The following is a 19,299-nucleotide window of genomic DNA, read 5'->3' as shown; positions in this document are numbered from 1 at the left end:
AGATATTGAATCCAACCCCCGTTGCTGCCAACACCACCTCGCGGAAGAGTTACACAAGCCAAGACATTGAGCTGAAAACTGTGTCTTGTAACCCTGGTTTTTGCAGTGAAAGAAAGAGAGGGAAATAGAAAGCAAGAAAGAAAACAAGACAGAGTGTTCTGGAGAGTCACACCTGCCAAGTGCTGGCAGAGCAGAGCTGTCTCTCTTCCCCCTCTGTGTCTGTATATGTGTCTGGCTGGTGAGTCCTATGATCACATGCACCTTGGGCTCCTGCCTCCCTCCCTCCCTCCTCAGCCCTCTCTCTCACTGCACTCCTTGCAACTTTTGCAAACTAGTCTAATGCAGAAGCATTTATCACAGACCGGACTCTCTATCACTACACAAGTCCTGGAATTCACCAGTGACCACAGCTTGCTGTTTTTCCTATCTGCTGAATAAGGATCTGGAACTCAGAGTGGAGCTTTTGTGCTGCTTTAAAAAAATGATTTCTCTTAGCAAGAAAAGCTCCTGTTCGTCTCAGCTCTGTCTTGCTCTCTGTGCCTTTGGGCTAGCACTGCTTGAAGATTTATCCCAGGCTTTGCCTGTGGAGGATCAGGATTATTACCTGCAGGAGATTATAAACAGGGATCATTATTATTCCTATCCAAGTCCCGATGAGGAATTTTCCCCTTTCACAGAGCAACCTGGACAGGAAGAAACAGCCCCCGTTGCAGAGGCAGAGGAGCCCCCAAGGTTCAGATCCGGCAAGAAAGAGTTAAAACAGAAGAAAGGCAACAAAAAAGAAAAATCCATTCTAGAGATTCTACCAGGTAACTTTCCACCTCTTCCTCCAAACTTTCAGAGCTCTGCTGAGTCTCACACCAACTCTGACTTCTAACATAAATCAATACTCTAATACTGATAGTAATAATAATAAATGTGCTGGTGATGATGACACATACTAACTTCTAACACCAAGCTTTTCAGCTCTTTGGAAATCTCACATGCACTTTTACCCTCTCCCTTTCACCTGTCACATTAAGAGCTCAAAAAACACTGAATTTCATTAATCAAATGAGACTCCAGCTGGTGCATGAACTTCCCTTCTTATCATATTTCACATTTGGCTTGTTGTTGAAGCTACAGTTTTGCAATCAAATGAAGAGAGTCTCACTCCATGGGAAAATCTGATTGTCTTATGGTGATTTCATATTGTACCTCCCGTCATTTTAACTCTAAATGTTCTTCACCTTTGCAGGTGAATCACTGTCAGATTTCACTTTAAAGATCTCCCATGACAGAAATGTAAACAGGGATTTTTCTTCAGAGAGATCAGTTCCTAGGGGGATTAATTTTAATTATTAGGAAGTACTAATAAATAATTTCATAAATAAATGAAAGGGCAGCCATATCGTCCATCACTTCAGTTATTACATGTAATTTCTTTGGCTGGAAGAAGACAAGCTACTGGAAACGTACACATTACTATAATTCCCCAAACTGTCGTCAGTAAGCACAGTAGAGTGGTTTCTATTTCGACACAGTTACACTAAGGTGGCTGGGCAGTTTATTCTACAGGCATTCTCTGATTGCCCTGGCCTTATTTCATTCCCTTGGTGGAAATTCTAAATCTAAATTATTTCATGGAGTAAGCCACAATCTTATAAAATTAAGGGCCAAATCCCACAGCCCTTGCTCAGGCAAAACTCCTATTGGCTTCAATAGGAATTTTGTATCCTTAAATACTATGGGATATGGCACAAAATTTGCAAATTAAAGACACCCACATCACAGCAAATTGGAGAGGTAAGGTTCTCATAGTGGCATTAACTCTTCCCAATTGCATATAGGTGATATTAAATTAAGGGTTGCAGTTTAAATGTAAAACTGGTAAAAATCAGTTACTTTCTGATCAAGAAAAAATTGAAGACAACTTTTTTATAAATTATGCCCCAAATTTACCATTTCTGCAGTGTTGAAAATCATTAGAGGGCCAGCAGATCTTAGCTGCAGGTACAACCCAGGCCAGAAGACCTAGTAGCAGAGAGTCTGCCTGAGTAAAGGTAGCAGTAGTACAAGAAACCTATAACCTGGTGCTCCACTGGGGATCAGCAGCTAGACAGAAGGTTCAAAAGCAGATAGCACTAGCAGGGTAACTCTGGGATGTGCTGATTCAGCTTATTATCTAGTAGTGCATGCACTGCTTTTCCTCCCATTTTGTGTTGGGGGAAGGAAGGAGGGTTCCCTGAGGTGCAATGACCCTGTTTGTGTACAGGGTTCAGTTCACAACTCTCTGGACTCCAGCAGGTATGTAAGAAGCCCCACATATGTACAGCCATATTATCCCCTTTGATCCAAATTGGTTTCTAGAAACTTTGCATGCTTGCACTTGTAGAATTCACTGAAAAGTCTTCCCTTGGTGAAGTTTGGTCCACTTAGGAAGTGATAGGTACTAAACACTAAATTGGTTGATTCTCCAAGATCCAGAACTCAGGTGATCTACCAAGTGCTGAGCCGCCATCTTGGAGGCTCTGTAGCTCTATACTGCCTTCAAGCTCCCTACTGGCTTTACCCCAACTTTCCTAGCAGCACACCTGCAAACATACTCCAGAAAGCCCAGCATCACCCAGGAGCTCTGTGGCAGTGGCAGGGATAGAATTTGATTCTCTTCTCTTCCTGCAATCTCCTTCCTCATTCACACACTTTCCAACTTCTGCAACAAATGAGGCCAGAGTCCTACAGACAGCAATCCCCTTTACACCACTCTGATTCATTCCCAAGACAGGTCCCTCCTGTGGGATTAATAAGGTAGGGATCCTGTGGAAAAAAACTACTATGTGATCATGTAATTAAAGACTCTTAGAATGCATATGCACAAAGGAAACTGAATTAATGGCTGTAACAAGGTGGCTTGTCCGTTTAAGGGCCAGAGGCCTGGGACCTTCCAATCCCAGTTACTAAGGAGGCACATCTGAATGGGGATCAGCTAATAAAGAGTACAAGGAAGGCGGGCAGAGGGTCTGAGGAAGTTGAAGGAACTGCAGAAAAAGGAAGGAATGGCAGGGTCTGCTGGAGACAGGAGGCCTGGCAGTAGCCTTAGGGGTAGAGACTAAGGTCCGAAGGGTAACTGCTTAGTGTTTTCATTTTTGTTTGTTGTTTTGGAAAATAAATAAAGCCCTGGGGAAGGGCCTGCAAGAGTGATCTGTTGTGAGTTTAGTTGGGGAGCCCCGGAGAGGGGTGAGATTGATGGAAGGGGGCCTGCAGAGTGACCTCATGCCACAAGGGGGCGATTGGGAGGCAGCACACCCTGTGATGCTGGCTTCCTCAACTTTTGAGCGTGTGGTGTCCCAACTTTAATATTCTTTTAACCTAGTTTTTCTTTCTAATTTCCTAGGTTTAAAAAAAAAAGCAAACTGTAAAAACAGAAATTCTGTGCTATGGCACTGCATTGAAACCCACATGATTTATCAGGTGGGCTGGAGCCTTTAGATTTACCACAGACTTCTGCCACTTGAACTAAGGGAGTAACTGGCAGCAGTAGTAGGTGGCCATCCTCTATGTGGACCGGTACTAGAGGGAGATACGAGACACATTCCACTCACATTTGTTGATAGCAGAGGAACGGTGAGACTTAGAAATGTTGGTGCCCTTGTCCCCTCCACGCTGTCCTTGTGCCATTCTTGTTCCTCTCTCCAGTTTCTCATTCTAGTGTCCACCCTCTCGTCCCTTGCTCCTCACAATACCAGTCTCCTCACCTACCCAGTCTCAGTCTGCTCATTCCAGTTTCTCTTTCCTTGACCAGTCAGTCTAGGCTCCGTGACTAAGTCCCAGTCTCTCTGCCCCCACAAGCTCCCAGTCTCAGTATCCCCATGCTGGTCCCAGTTGTTCCCAATCTCCCCTCCTTCCAGGTATCCTCTTCCAGTATACATCTTTCATTCTTTCCTCCCTAGATCCCAGTCTTCCTCACCATATTCCTTGTCCCAACCCTACCCCTTCCTCCCATATCCAGCTCCAGTTTCTTCTGCATTTCAGTTAGATGGCTTCCTCCTCCTTGCTACCTGGGCACCAGTATGGTGGGCAATGAGAGCATGAAGGACAATTTCCTTCTTTGTGGTTCTGATGATTGGTGCCACACAGCCTGAAGCAATTACAGGGAAACTCCTGCTCAGCCTTTTCAGCCCTGGACCGGATCATGTTCAGTGCAGAGAAATATTGAGCTGCCAACCTCTAAGAAGTCTCAGCTGAGCATGTGTGAATTGAAATTTTTCAAAGATTTATAGCGTGGCCATATTTGGGCATTTTTTCAGGGTGACAGTAAAGGGCATATTCCCAACACCCGCGTGACTCCCTGACAAATTTCAAGTCCCTGCTCCAAAGCATGGAGGCACTAGAACATCTTTAATAGAAATTGTCATAAGATTTTTTTTTTATATGGGAAAAACCACATTTTCCTCTTACTCATGCTCTGGAATGTCTGAAACATTTTAACTGAAACTACCCAAAATAATTCACCCTAAGGCAGACATCCAACATGTTGAAGCTCAACCTGAACACCTAAGGACTGGCAAAGTTATAAGCAACTGGAAAAAGGGATCTTATACTGAGAAGTATTGAAGAACCTTAACTATAGATGGCACTAGCAGCTCTATCTATAATCTACACAAAATAACTATAGGGTGATCCAGCAACTATGTAGGTTAAATCTAAAATACCATCTAGTGCAGTGTTACATGGATTAGTACCATTAAAATCAATTAAAGCTGTTGGTTTTCAGCACCTCTAAAAACCAAGTCACTTACATAAGTGCCAAAATATAAATGTAGGTGCCTAGAATTGCACACCTAATTTTGAAAAATTGGCCTTATAAAGGTTCAGATCGTGCTGAGCTCATGACTGATTGGTGCTTAACTAATAATTATGAATCTAACTATAAATATGTGTGGAGGTGGTGTAAGTATTTATATATTTACATATATGAACAAACACATACATTGAATAAAGATTAAACCAAGGGACATACAGTAAATATAAAATGTTCCTTTTTTGTGAAGCTCAGTGGGAGCAGGGGCATTTTGGATTAATTATGTGTTGTAGCAAACACTAGAGGGGATCTTGGCTGGAATGAAGAAAGGCAGAGGAATGGGAATGTGTGATCTGCCCTTTGGCTGAGCAGCTGTTAGTGATCAGTGCTAACTTTGAATTAAAGTTGGACTAAAATTAAAACAGTGTAAAGGCTACAGCAAATTGCATATGACATGCACTTGATTAATTTAAGTTAATTACTGTTGATGGCTTGAATGCAGCTGTTTTACATTGTGAAGTACTAATGTAAGTACAAATCCATTTCCATTCAAGTCGATGGGCAAGTCTCCCATTGACTTTAGGTGGGCAAGTCCAGGATTATGCTGTAATTTTTTTTAAATTTTTATTAAAGCAGTATTTGCGAGCACTTAAGTTACATAACAATACATCAGTCTCATCCTGCCCTTTGCCTCCCTCATGACTCTTATAAATTCAACTGTACATGTAATCCTTGGAAGGTAAAAAATTGGATTGACAGATGCCATCACAAGTGGATTTGTATGTTTTAATTCCATTCTTGCTTTTTTAGGACCTGATCCAAAGCCCATTGAAATCAACTAGTTCCATTGGCTTCAGTGGATTCTGTTCTATAGCTGTTCTTACACCACATTCATGGCTGTAATAGCTGAATATCTTCCAGTAATCCATTAAGCAACATGACTACATAACTGTCATTTATTCTTCTCTCATCCTCTCCCCAGTGGTGCAAATGTGTAGTGAAGTGTCTTGTTTTGGTAGTTTTTTAAATAAATATTCACATTACTATGTGTATGTTAGGGGAGGCAAGTCAAAAAAGGATGCTTTTTTGAATAGGAAGAGAGTGCAGTTTGTGATGGTCTTTAGTTCCTGGGGGAATTTATTCCAAAGTCTCAGATCAGCCCCCAAGAGAGTTTTGTCTCCTGCACAGACAAGCTTTAGCTTTATTTACTTTCCTTTGTGCTAGAGGGGTGTAGCTGTTGATCTCAGTCTTCAACTCAGAGTTTCAGGTTGTTTTTTAGATATGTTCAAGATGCTCCATGGTCTGGGACAAGTAAAAGGACTGAGACTTGAACTTGATTTGAAATTCTATGGGAAGTCAGCATAAAGAGTAGAGAACAAGTCTGAAGTTCTTGTGGTAGCCTGTGTTGCTGAGGAGATGCTCTTCAGAGTTTTGTACTAGTTGGAGTTTCCTAAGTGCTGAAGGCTTCATGCCCAGGTATATTGCAGTGCTGTTGTCCAGCCAAGAAGTGGTGAAGGCATGAATAGCTGAGATCAGGCCATCATCTGCCAGGATGGGACAGTTTCCTAGCCAACAAGAGATGATAGAAAGCATTACTCACAGAAGTTGCTTTGTTAGAACTTAGCATCAGTAAAGAATCTAAGAGTAATCCTAGATCATGAACCAAACTGACCAAATCTGGATGAGTACTTTCAACCAAAGAAGAATACACTGTAGCTGCAATGATCTCCCAATGATCCCCTCTGCCCACCAGTATCACCACTGTTTTGCTTGTATACAGTTTCAGACAGCTCTTCATCCTGAGCTCATCTTGGTGGTAGTGGTGTGGTTGTATGTGGTGAAGAATAGTTAGACCTATGTACATTGGCATATTGCTGGCTCTTGAGTTCATGCTGTTTGATCATTCAGCTAATGTATGACTGTAGATGTTGAAAAGGAGCAGAGAGAGAACTTATCCTTGTGGAACTTCCCAAGCAAGGGGTCTAATGGTGGAGGTACAGTTTTCCATCACTTCTCATTGGGTATGTCCCTTCAGAAAGGACTCAACCCGTTTTAGCTTGCTACCTTCGATAACAGCTCTATATCCAAACTGATCTGAGGTGAGAAAAGGGTCTTTTTAAAAACATCAAGATTTCATTTAATAGACTTAAGAGAGATAAGCATGAGGCTGAATCTGCTTCTGGAATGCTGGTGGTGGATTATGATTTGCTCCAGCTTATTCATTATTTCAATGTACTACTTTCTGGAAGAGAATATGAGAGGATTTGCATGCATGATGGATTGAATTTGAACAGTTTGGTAGCAATATCCAGTAGTCCAGATTCAAAATTCAACCTGATCTTTTTAGTTGTGATTGGTCAGATAAATCATATGCTATTGTTTCTGTTCTCTGATTGGATGAGTGTAACACTAAGGTTTGGGAGGAGGACTTCAAGAAGCCATGTGAGCTTTGATTCTCTCAGGGAGTGGTAGCAATTTATGGTGAGGGAGCAAGATATAAGCAGCGTTAGGTTATTTGTATAAAACGTGAAGAACATAGGCGCCAACTCCATGGGTGCACCAGGACTGGAAAACATACAGAAAAAAATTGTGGATGCTTAGCACCCACCGGCAGCCAGCTCCCCCCTCTCAGTGCCTCCTGTCCGCCGGTGGCCCCGCCAATCAACTCCTCCCTCTCCCTCCCAGTGCATCCTGCCTGCTGTGATCAGCTGTTCTGCGGCATGCAGCAAGTGCTGGGGAAAGAGGGAGGGATGGGGCGTGCTTGACGGAGGGAGTGGAACTGGGCGGGAAGAGGCGGGGTGGGGGCTTAAGGAAAGGGGGGCGGGGCCTGGGGCAGAGCGGAGGTGGGAAGAGAGGCAAGGTGGAGATGGGGGTTTGACAGAAGGGGGCAGGTGGGGTGGAACAGGGCAGGAAGAGGTGGGGTAGAGGCTTGGTGGAAGGGGATGGGTGGGGGCAGGGCACCCTAGGGCCCGGAGGAAGCTGGTGCCTGTAGTGAAGAAGGGGTGGCGCTGCCACTAGGACTCTGTGCATGCTGCCCGTGGGGCAGAGGGGATGCTGGTTCTGGGGATGGGGGGTGGGATGGCATTTCCATTGCCAGATGTTTTTTGTGCAGCCTGTCCAGGCCCCACTCAAGAGCCCAAGCTCTGCTGCTGTCCTTCTGAGGCGGCATGGATTGGCTCCAGACTAGCTCAGTTCCATGTGTCTAGCTAGATTGAAAGGCCCAGACTTGCCACCACAAGGTGCTAGCACAGAGTGGGGGCATGGATCAGAAAAACAACAACCCCAGCCAACAATTCAACTTCGTGACTCAGGATCAGATCTGGTAAGGCCCATTCTACCCTGCCCCGCCCTTGACCCACCCAACTGTAGCCCTTCAACTCTCCCCCAGGAACATCTACCCCGATCTCTTCCATTTGCCAGGATTTCCTCCCCCAAACCCTTCGATCCCACTCTATCTACCCCAAAATCCCCCCCCCACCAAACTCCAGTTCCTAGTCCCCCACAATCTCTATGCCAACCCCTGATTTTAGTCATCCCCAACCACCTTCACCCCATTGCTCACTCCAGCCCCACATAAACATATCTCATGGCTCCAATCCTGCAGACATAGTTGTGGGACCCACACCTCTCCTTCTAACTCCTTAAATACATTCCACCACTTGCCCCTCACTTCCTGATGGCTGATTGGACTATTTGCTACTGAAAGATTTGTCGAGTGCAGAGTTTAAATCACGTTCACACAGAGAAGCTGCTTGTGCCTGTGCTGTCCTGTACTCAAAGGATGCATCAAATACTTATCTGGCTCATTTTAATCTCGCATGCAAAGGCCCTGGTGAGTAGTGTCTCCCTGTTGTGTCAGGCAGCACCCTTAGCTATATAATCTATATAATTCCTGGTATGAATATGTGAATGTGAGAGCTTAACATTCCACTTTCTGGATGTTCATGGAAAGTAGACATAAAAAGAGTCCAAGCATGGCTGACATGAGTTCATTTTAAAATTCAGGTGGAGAGCTCTTTGGAGCATTTGGCCAGCTCAGATACACATGGGCAGAAAGAGAATTAATCATTGTAGTGGCACAAAGCCAGAGGAGAAATAGAGCACTAAATTTCTCCCTTTATTCTCCCCATAGAACCACTCTTGGACAATCTGGAGTACTGCGCTAATATCAAATGCCTAACAGAGTGGGTGTATATTTAAAAACAATTAAGAGGGGACATGCCATAAAGATTTGTACAGTGTTTTCAGGCTTCTTTTCTGTTGGGATGGGATTGTTGAATGTTCTCTGCAGATGATCATAGTCAGCCTGTCTCCTGATTTACAAATTACTTCTGTCAAACCCAACCAAACATACTATTCATGCTCCTGGCAGGAAGAAACTATGTGGAGAGGAGAAGGGTTGTATATGGAGGACACTGCAACAAATCAGAATATAAGTGCGGAACAACGCTGTTTTTGCGCTCACCAGCTTTGGGAACATTCTTGCCTTGGGAGAGAATATTGGTGGTGGTCTGTGAAGATGTTGGATCACTGCTGATTAAATAAACTCACATTAATGAAAATCAAAATGTTTGAGTAAGTCACAATGGGAAAAAATTAATCAGAAACTATTCAATAGAATTGCAATATTTTACATCTCCATGAATGAGAAGCTACTGAATAGACATACTCAGAAAGAAATTTAGGTTCATACACCCTTTTAAGGTCTGATCCATCTCCATTAAAATTCAGGGGAGTCTAGGTGTTGGGTGGGGCCCTTATATGTTTGATCAAATGATGAGGATTGAGCAATGAACTGTCACTGGCGCATGTGTAGATATTAAAAACTGAATTCCGTTTGTGCAAGAAAGAAATGCATATCTGGTTCCTTTGTAGTGCCGCGAAGAAGAGGACACTTCTGATTCCTTGCACCCATATTTCTATAGTTCTCATACCTGGGAAAAGAATAACAGAATATTCTAAACATCTGCTGCATTGGAAGGATTGGAATGCCATCATACAGAAGCAAACGGTTTTATTCATTGTGTAGTTATTAGCCATTGTTAAATACATTTGACAGTGAAAAAAAGTAAAACTTGTTTTTCTTTTCATCCTACAGCTAAAAATGGCAACAAGAGAGGTGAGAAAAACAAGAAAGGGAATGAGAAGATGCCAGATGGTGACTATGAAAGTCGAAGGGCCTACGAAGACGTCAGAGAAAGTACGTGTAGAGTTTCTCAAGTACCTTTCGGAATTCTTGGTTTAGCTGCTACTCTCTCCAGTCACATTTAAATTAAATTACAAAAGATATTGAAGAGTGCTGTGAAATGTCTAGATGCTGCGCTGATTATGAAATGGCATGCTGAAGTAACCTATCTTAGCACAGCGTGCGACAAAAGATGGGGACAAGGAATCACACTGTGTTAGTGTAGGATGAAGTGAGATACAATGTAAGGTAAGGGGCCTAATTCTCATTTCCATTAAGGCCTCTTTTAATACCACCTGGGCAGTAAAAGGGCCCTTACAGTAAGTCTCCCTCTTTGGAGTGGTGTTTAATGGCACCATAGTGTAAATGAGAATGAAACCCAAGATATTTTTTATCATTTATAAAAGAACAAAGTATATTTTCATTTAAAACAAAGAGTTTGGTGCTTTAAGAATGGTGCTATCTTAAGAGCTGTCTCTCTGGAACAGCAACAGTGAAATATTTCCCATTCTGCCATATCAATATGCGTTAAATCTGATCGGGAGGGTTCACCTCAATGTATATGAGACTGGAATAGCCAAATGCTAATTGTGAGTGTGGTTTCTGTATTGTGGATGCTTGTCCACTGATCTGAACTGATATTCCAATTGATTTCATGAAAGCTAGCAAACTCCAGCAGGCTGTCATGATTTGCAATTATTACAAACCTCAGGTGGAATTGAATCAACGATCTAGCAGAGAAAGGCTTCATAATATCTTGAGAAATCCAGCTTTCCTTATATTTATAGGAATTGGCAGCATGTACATACTATGAACTTCTATTACTGGCATGGAGATTCAGACCAGCATGAACCTGATCTCTGCTCCTACCTCCCAGAGTCCTAAGGTGTTTTTAAAATGTTGTGGGTTTTTTTTAAGAAAAGTTTTGAAAATATTTTCATGTGCAGGTGTATGAACCTAAATTTCTTTCTTGAGTATGTCTATTCAGTAGCTTCTCATTCATGGAGATGTAAAATATTGCAATTCTATTGAATAGTTTCTGATTAATTTTTCCCATTGTGACTTACTCAAACATTTTGATTTTCATTAATGTGAATTGTCCAACTAATGTTTTATGTGAATATATGTCAGCGTATAGCAGGGGTCAGCAACCTTTCAGAAGTGCTGTGCTGAGTCCTCATTTATTCACTCTAATTTAAGGTTTCGTGTGCCAGTTATACATTTTAATGTTTTTAGAAGGTCTCTTTCTATAAGTCTATAATATATAACGAAATTATTGTTGTATGTAAAGTAAATAAGGTTTTTCAAATGTTTAAGAAGCTTCATTTAAAATTAAATTAAAATGCAGAGCTGCCTGGACCAGTGGCCAGGACTTGGGCAGTGTGAGTGCTGCTGAAAATCAGCTCGTGTGCTGCCTTTGGCATGCGTGCCATAGGTTGCCTACCCCTGGCCTACAGGCTGTTTGTGAATTATCTGTGGTGTGTGACTTGGCTAAGATCAACTTAATATTCCTTTGATTCTCCAGAAGAAGAACCAGCTACAAAAAAATAGTACAGCTGAAATTCTCACAAATTTTAGATGAAAGGAGCTTTAATCATTTGGATTGTTTTGTAAATGGGTAAATTTCAAAGACTCCAAGTATCTGGAAAGGAAAGACAGTCTTGTGGGTAAGTCAGTAAACTGGAATTCAGGAGATATAGGTTCATTTCCTGACTTTTCCACAGACAATCAGTGTGGCCCTAGACAAACATTTCATCTCTCTCTACCTCAGTTCCCTGGATGTGAAATGGGGATAATAACATTTCCTATGTCTGATTTCTCTATTCAGATTGTAAGGGTCAATGGCACTATGGAGATATTCCAGAGAGTGACAATTTCTTTCCCACCTGCCACTGACAGAGTAGCTCCCTGGGCCTTCCCCATCTTTTTTACTACCGCAAGCTCCCTAGCTCTCTCTGGCTTCTCAGTTCTCCTGATCCTTGGATCCATGGAGAGGATGTAGGGAGTATGTGTGGGCTTCCATCCCTAGCTGCTCCATGCACCCCTATGGAGGAGACCTGAGGAAGCCTCCAGCCCCACTAATCTCAGTGCTTTCCACAGGGTCAGGAAGCAGATCTTCAGCTTCTGCTGCTTTCCCTGGTCCCACTGAAGGGACCAGGGGGAATCTTGAGGGCCTCCTGCTTAGCACCAGCTCCATGGAGACTACGGCTAAGTGTTTTGTTCCTACTCTGCCCAACTCAGACTGTGCAGGAGACTAAGGGGAGTCTCCAGCCCCAATACCTCTGATTGGCTTCCAATATTTGGCCCTGAAGCAGGGTCCTGGAGGGAGTCTACAGATCCATTGCTGCTCAACTTCATTTCTTTTACCTTCTTGTCTGTGCTTCAGGAAACATTCCCCTTGATTTCTTTGGAAGTTACCCTTGAGTAGGGAGTGTTGGGCTGGGCCCAGTATCTCCTGCCTCTAACACACTGAGTTTTACTGTAAACCACCTGAGTGCATGACTCACTACAGTGTACTGGGAAATGACACTGTTTGGAATGTGAACACTTGAAAACCAAGTAGTTCATTCTTTTCCCGCAATTAGAGTATATTTATGTTCACTTCTTCAGAGATAGCCTATATTACGCTGACAGTTTTATAGCCCTCCTTTACTGTCAGTGTCTTCCTAAAACATCTGTCAAGTGAGGGGGAAATTTCAAAATATATTAAAATTGTAGATGTTCCTAAACCACAAATGTCAGCTCTGGATTGTGAACCTCTCTCCTCACCCTCACCTTTGAATGGTGGATTGAGATTATCCCATAAAAGTGAGGGCGGGCATCTACAAAGCTCAAAACTGGATCCAGGATCAGATTTGAAACCTCCAAAAGATTTGTTTGAATCTGAATTTTGACTCAAGTCCATCATTCTTTGTAAAGTGTATTGTATGCTTACGCTTACAGAAATCAAAATGGATTTACTGGGACACTGCAGTTAATAACTCCAGCACGCAAATAGAGCTTGAATTCTCAGCCTTTTCTTTCTTTTCATAATTGATAGATGATTAAAATGTTACCAGGGACAAACAGAATGATAGTTGACATCCACTCAGCTGGCTGGCCTGAGCACTGTGTTCTGAAGTACACAAGAAAAAAACCCTTTTCTTGTGTTCTTTACATTTTTTTATGCTCCAAGCCAAAGTTTCATTTAGAAGCTCTCAGTGCCAAAAATATAACATTACTTAGTCAAATTTTTCTGAACGTTGGAATGTCTAGAAGAGACTCAGACAACTCATAGGTCAGTCATCCCAGCATAGTGAAGCTCAATCTTAAATTGCATTCCAGACAATCCCACTGGTGCTCTACTGGTGCGGCAGCCTTCAATCTGCCCTAGCCAGTCATAGGAGGTTCACCCTAGTCTAGGAGATCATCTGGAGATGTAAAGCCAAAGTAGCAGCTCTTATCCCATGCACATTCCCTGGTGCTGGTGAATTGGGTGTGGCATGGGGAACAGGAGAGTAGCCAGGGCTTCCCTCTGTCCTGATGATTCCTGACTGTCTAATGGAACCTGGGGACTTTTGGCAGTAGGGAGACCGGCCCAGCGCATCGTCAGCCTGAGCTCTAGGGAACAAGGACTTAAAGGCAGTTATGCAAACAACCTCCACCTCTCCTCTAGTTGCTCTGTATGCTTCTTGACAGCAGGTGAGGATTGCAGCCTCAGACTCTTCCATATCGCTCATTTGAAGGGCGAGATTCTCACTGCTGCTCCAGAGTAGATAGACTGAAGCAATGTAAAGGGCCCTAAAATCCTGACTTCATCTGGTGGGAGGATTTCTCCAACTCAGGTACTGTGGAAGCCAGCTGAAAGGCTGCCTTTCAAGGACCCCTTGCAACCCTGACGTAAGGGGTAGAAAGAGACATGATGGAGATGGGAATGGTATGTCAAAGGCAGAATCACAGCACATGGTACTGCAAGGATTTTAGGCAGTGCTGTGACCTGTAGGGCAACCCAAGTAGGATAAGGTGAATTTGACAGACAGTTGCAGCACAAAACTTGCAGGCCAGCGCAAAGGGAGGCTAAGACAACTTTATACCACCATTATGCTTTCCTGATCCCAGGACGTCCCCCAGCCTAATCTTCCCTGAGTTCTTTGATGCCCATTCACACAGGGAGAGCAGCACCAAATGGTCAGCTTTTCTGGCACTGCAATGTCATTCCTAGAAGCGGTGGCAATGACAGAAATGGGCATTCAAATTTACCAAAGGACACAGCATCATCCCAGTTCTGCAAGTGCAAAAATATCTTCCCTACCATGTAATACATGAGCTATGTTAATGGGGAGTTCGTAATCAGAAGTACTATAACCTTGGTTTGTTTTAAGAGAGAGTTGGACAAATGTATGGGTACAATTACATGATGGGGTTATTTGTGATGTAGGGGCCAGAACTCAACAGACCTGGGGCTTGACTTATGTTCCAAAAAGCTCATGCTTCAGGGTTTCAGCTGGCCACCTGCAGAGGTCAGGAAGGAATTTCCACCCTAATATATTCTGGGATTTTTTTGTCTCCTTCCTCTGAAGCATCAGGGGTGGTCACAGCTGAAGATGGACGTTGGACGGGGAGGAGGGGCAGTGCTTTGAGGTAGCACTGAGCATTCTCTCAGTTGCGTGGCTGGTTGGTTCTTGCTCACATACTTAATGTCTAACTGATCACTATATGTGGGGTTGGGAAGGAATTTCCCCCAAGCCAGAATGGCAGTGACTTTGGGTGGGGGTGAAGGGGGAGTTGCTTCCTCAGCAGAGTGTGGATGCAGGTCACTTGCCAGGATTGTGTGTGTATATTGCATTTAATTATTTCCCTGCCAATGCGGGCGACCTTGGACACAGGGCCACCTTGGTCCTTCCTATTCTCTGCCACAACAGTCTAGTCTCCTGTGGACTGTAATACGTTGGTCTAATTTTGGTAGTTGGGTTTAGTGTGTGTGTGCTGAGTGGTGTTGGTGGCCTGTGATATACAGGAGGTCATTCCAGATGACCTGGTGGTCCTTTCTGCCCTTAGAATCTGACGTTGTGCCCCTCCTTTCTGTTTCTTGCTTCTCTGAAACGTTACTGAAAATGGTGGTAACTCTTCATGTGAGCAAAACCAACAACCCCAAATATCAAGAATATTTTAGAGTGAGTTGACAAATTCATAAAATATGGGAATATTGTAACACTGAGAGCTTCCTACAGTTTCCTGTTACTTATAAATTGCAGCAGCTATGTTAAGTTTGCTTCTGGTGTACCTATTCCCTAAAATGTGTTGTTTGTGGGATGTAATTGGTCAGGCAAGTCATAGGGTGTATTTTTTGCTTCCTGACTGGAGGAATGAAACTGGAAAACAAAAAAAAGAAGATTAGCGAATTATGACTAATGCACTTTCTGCAGGAATTTTCTGCAAGGTAGCCTTTTGTACTGGAATTTATTCAACTTTCAGGACCTGAGACTCTTTCCAAAAGTAAATTGGCACTTATGTGTGCGTGTTTGTGAACAACAAATAAAACCCCACAAAGTACAGCAAAGCAGTCTCAATAAGCTTACTTACAGAAATACTCACAAAACAGCTCCAGGCATTCAGCACTAGTTTAGGATTATGCAGTTAAAAGGAAAAAATGATGCTTAAATGTCCTTTGGGTCCACTTTCTAAACCAATCTAAGTAATGACCCTTTATATTGTCTATGCACAGTTCTGCGAATGGATCTGAATTCTTTGGTATTGCCAAATAAGCTGCAGCAGTCTTTCATGTAACTTTCTGAATGCTTGTCAAAAAGCAATCATTTACTGGGAAAGAAGGAAGCTACGCGGCTCTTTCAAAAATAACACCACAAACTTTTCAAAGCACAGCAAAAATGTTAGCAGCAGCAGCAGCAGAGTCCTCACTAAACGGAAAGGTAGTTATGCAGTTATAACACCACCCAGCCCCTTAAAAATGCTGAGATAAAATAGCACAATATCCATCCTCCATGTGCTCATTGCTCACTTTCATTCCCTAATTCAGAGTCAGATTTCTTCCCCCTCCACATCTGAGTTAGAGAGTGTTTGTTCATGTTAGACAAGCCCTTGTAGTGTAGTACAGAATGGGCCAGATTAGGCCTTCAGGCAGCAATAAAAGAGCTAGAGGTATAGAACTAGGCATTTGGGGTGTACATGAGAATAGAAAGTGACATGGGTTAGTCAGAGGGCCTGAGACCGACAGCTCCAGTTTCTTACCTGCATGGAGGGAGGAGGCTCTTGTCCCTGGAATGATGACACAGGCACAAGCTCAGTAACAGCAGAACATGTGTTTATTGCTGGGAGAGGGGAGAGAGGCAGCTCCTCTCCTCTGGCCAGCAGTGCAGAACTTCCAAAAGACTTTTGCTTTTCCATGGCCAGAAAGCTCCCCTTCATCTCCTGGGTCAGTGGTTTTTTTCCTCCTGGAGGAGTCACACCCTTTAGAGGCTGTGTGGGATAAAATGTGGAGCTCCATTAAGACCGTGTAAATGGCCACTGCTGCCACTCTGCTGTGGCCTGCCTTAGTTTTCCCCTGGATGAGGTAACAATAAGGTCCCAAGTAACAGCTCAATCAAGGAGAAGCCAAACACTCCACCTTTACAGCAGTATCTCTCCCTTTAATAAAGCCTTTTGAAAGGAGCACTTATACAACAACTTAAAGGCTTTTACCGCAGAGTGCATATAAACAAACTCCCCTAACAAAAATCTGTCATGGGTAGGCTGGGCATCTGTCTCTCCTTAGAGGATTAGTTCTGTGACAGGCTAACATCATCAGCAAGAAGATAATTAGGAGGCTGGAATAGAGATGGGAGAAACTCAGTGTTCAGACATTTGGATTGGGTAAGTGCCTAAGCATTGAAAATTTAATCTGAACCTGGTGTGAACTACTCGAACTTTTTAGGTCTGCAAAACTGAGCTGGGAGTTTCATAAGAGCAGGCTTCCTTCCAGGATTTCCAGTGCTTTGTTCTGATAGAGGGTTGCCACATCAGAGATGCGGAAAAGCTGACCATTGGCCAGTCCCCCACCACAGCTGTTAAGGTGCCCCCCTACCATCTCCTCCCACAAGCCCCTGCCTCCCTTACCCAGCTCCTTACCCCTCTTTGATAGTGAGCCTCACGTCTATTCTTGTCCCCAGTGCCAAGAGGAGCCACTGCAGTTTCTGCAGGTTGAAGGCCCAACACACAAAGCAGGACCACATTCCTAACCACATGATTTGCACAGTAGTTATAAGATTGTTGCATGGCAGCGTGTGCATGCAGCTTACAGGGAGTGTTGGTTCCAGGTAGGAAGAAAACTGAGCACACTAAATCTTTTCACCCACAACCAGCAAGATGATACATAAACTGGCCAGGCCAATTAAGAACCGACCAAGTGGCAACCCTATGATCAGCTTGGAAATGCAGAGAGCTCTGCCTTTCTTGTAGTATTTTGGCATTTCTGTAATCAGACAGCTCAGAGGGTTGTGAAAATGATGACTACTAATAATTTAAAAGACATTAACTGAACTTTTAAAACCATGAAACCTAGGTGTTGGCTTGAATTTGGGACAAAAATTCTTGTTTAACCTGAATGGGCTTCCCCTTCCCTAGACTGAAGCCAGATGGCTGGGGGGAGGGGAAGTGGTAATGGACGAAATAATTAAGCATGGGAGGCAGCTGAAATCAATGTGCTATATGTACAGTGCGCAGCTGTTTGAAACCCAAAGTGCCTCAGAAAGATTGGCAAGGGCTGCCATGAAAAGCAGCAAAACTAGTGGGATGTGGGAACAAGAAGGCCTGGATATAGTGTGCTGGTAAATTTACTTAGCTCTTTAAAAAGCATGCCCTTTCCACTGGTGGATTAAGGCATGAATGAATGGTATGAATGATCTGGGCTCCATACTCAGATGGCTTCATCAATGGTGTATTTTCCAATGGAGTTCCTATGCCATTCATGGGTTTGTTTTCTCCAGCAGTAATCCCCAGTCCCTGCCAGAAGACTAGTTTCCAGAAGACACTCCTCCCACTTTCCTTCTTTCCAGAAATACTCTTCTCCCGGCTGAGCCAAATTGAGGCCTTCTTTTCTTGGTTCGGGCCATGTTTTATTTTAATTAATCTCTGGCTTGGGTTTCCTCAAACTCTTAGAATTCTAATTATTTCTTGCACTGTTACTTTTCCTCTTTCTTCTAACTTCTTCAACTTTCTTTACGTTTTTCAGGGGTTAAAGAGCTTGTAAAACTTGGGGTGCTTTTGTGATAAAAAAACTTACCTATTGGGTGAGTTTTCCCCAGTTTCATACAGCCCTATAAAACAGCTCCCTGTTGTTCTCTATCTAAATTTTGCTAGTTCTTTGTATCCCATCACTGATAGAATGTTCAAGTAAGTCACTTTGGATGTTTTACTACTATGTTAGAGATGGGTTTGAACAAAAAATCCTTGGTCAAAAAGATTCTGTCTAATAGGAAAATGAATTAAAAACAAAACAAAACAAAAATCCCAACCCCAATTTATTTGTTTCTTCTAACATATTTAAGAAAAGGCAAACAGATTTCCTTCCCAGTCATCAAGCAAGCAAGCAAAGTCTGGAATTAGATAAATTGCAACCATACGAATTTCCTCTGAATGCACTGTGTGAGTAATAGCTCTCCTCATGAAGAGTATGTGTTTTTATTCAGGCCTTTCATTATCCCATATCAAATAGTAATAGCAGATTTATTTTTAAAATCTGTACTTATTACAGTGTCAGACAAATCTAACCTTTATATTATTGAAACTTAGGGCAGAAGTTTTAATTTTTAAAAGCTATTTTAAGATGAGTTGCACTGATTTTAGGTATTTCCTGTTACCCACTCTGTATGTAGGTCAAGTTTTTAAGCTAACCTGTCTTCCAAAGAGTCAGAAGTCATTGTCAGAGGACTGTCAGGCTCAGTGTGGAGAGGAATAGAGGGGAACTAAGGCTTACCTCTGGATGGCATAATCACAGGCAGAACTTCATGTAAATAAATTCATTTAACCTTGGTCTCTCTTCCCCCTGCTGGCCTATAGAAGTTATTGCTGATTCAGGAAGAGAGAGAGACTGGGTGGGGTTGGTATATGCACACTTCTTGCTCATTGTTACAAGGTGGAGGGCTGTGTTCCCTGGCTGACTGTTTTATTTGTATCCTCTCAGCCCTGGGACAGTTTTGTATTAGAGTTTGTCTCTCCATCCCTAGGTTCTTTCTGCTGCCTATGAATGGAGAAAACTTCGATGGGCTTTATGGTTAGCAGCATATTCTCAAGCAAGAATTTGTAAGTGGCAAGGAGTGGGAGGGATGGCTCAAAAGTGAAGTGCTAAAAGTTGCACCTG

The 19,299-nt window shown here is 43.0% G+C and overlaps 1 protein-coding gene across 1 annotated transcript in view; it reads left to right on the top strand.

Annotated features, from left to right (window-relative positions):
• The first annotated feature begins 287 nt into the window (after positions 1 to 287).
• Positions 288 to 19,299, top strand: part of CPXM2 (carboxypeptidase X, M14 family member 2) — a 115,820-nt gene continuing 96,808 nt past the window's right edge. The window contains exons 1-2 of the mRNA XM_030570797.1: positions 288 to 809; positions 9,879 to 9,980. Coding sequence (XP_030426657.1) covers positions 482 to 809; positions 9,879 to 9,980 — 430 coding nt within the window. The 5' untranslated portion in view covers positions 288 to 481. The remainder of the gene's footprint in view (positions 810 to 9,878; positions 9,981 to 19,299) is intronic.

The sequence above is a fragment of the Gopherus evgoodei genome, chromosome 7 (genome assembly GCF_007399415.2).
Source record: "Gopherus evgoodei ecotype Sinaloan lineage chromosome 7, rGopEvg1_v1.p, whole genome shotgun sequence".
Lineage (NCBI taxonomy): Eukaryota > Metazoa > Chordata > Testudines > Testudinidae > Gopherus > Gopherus evgoodei.
The sequence above is the reverse complement of the archived record's forward strand: the minus strand, read 5'-3'. Positions and strand labels throughout refer to the sequence as shown.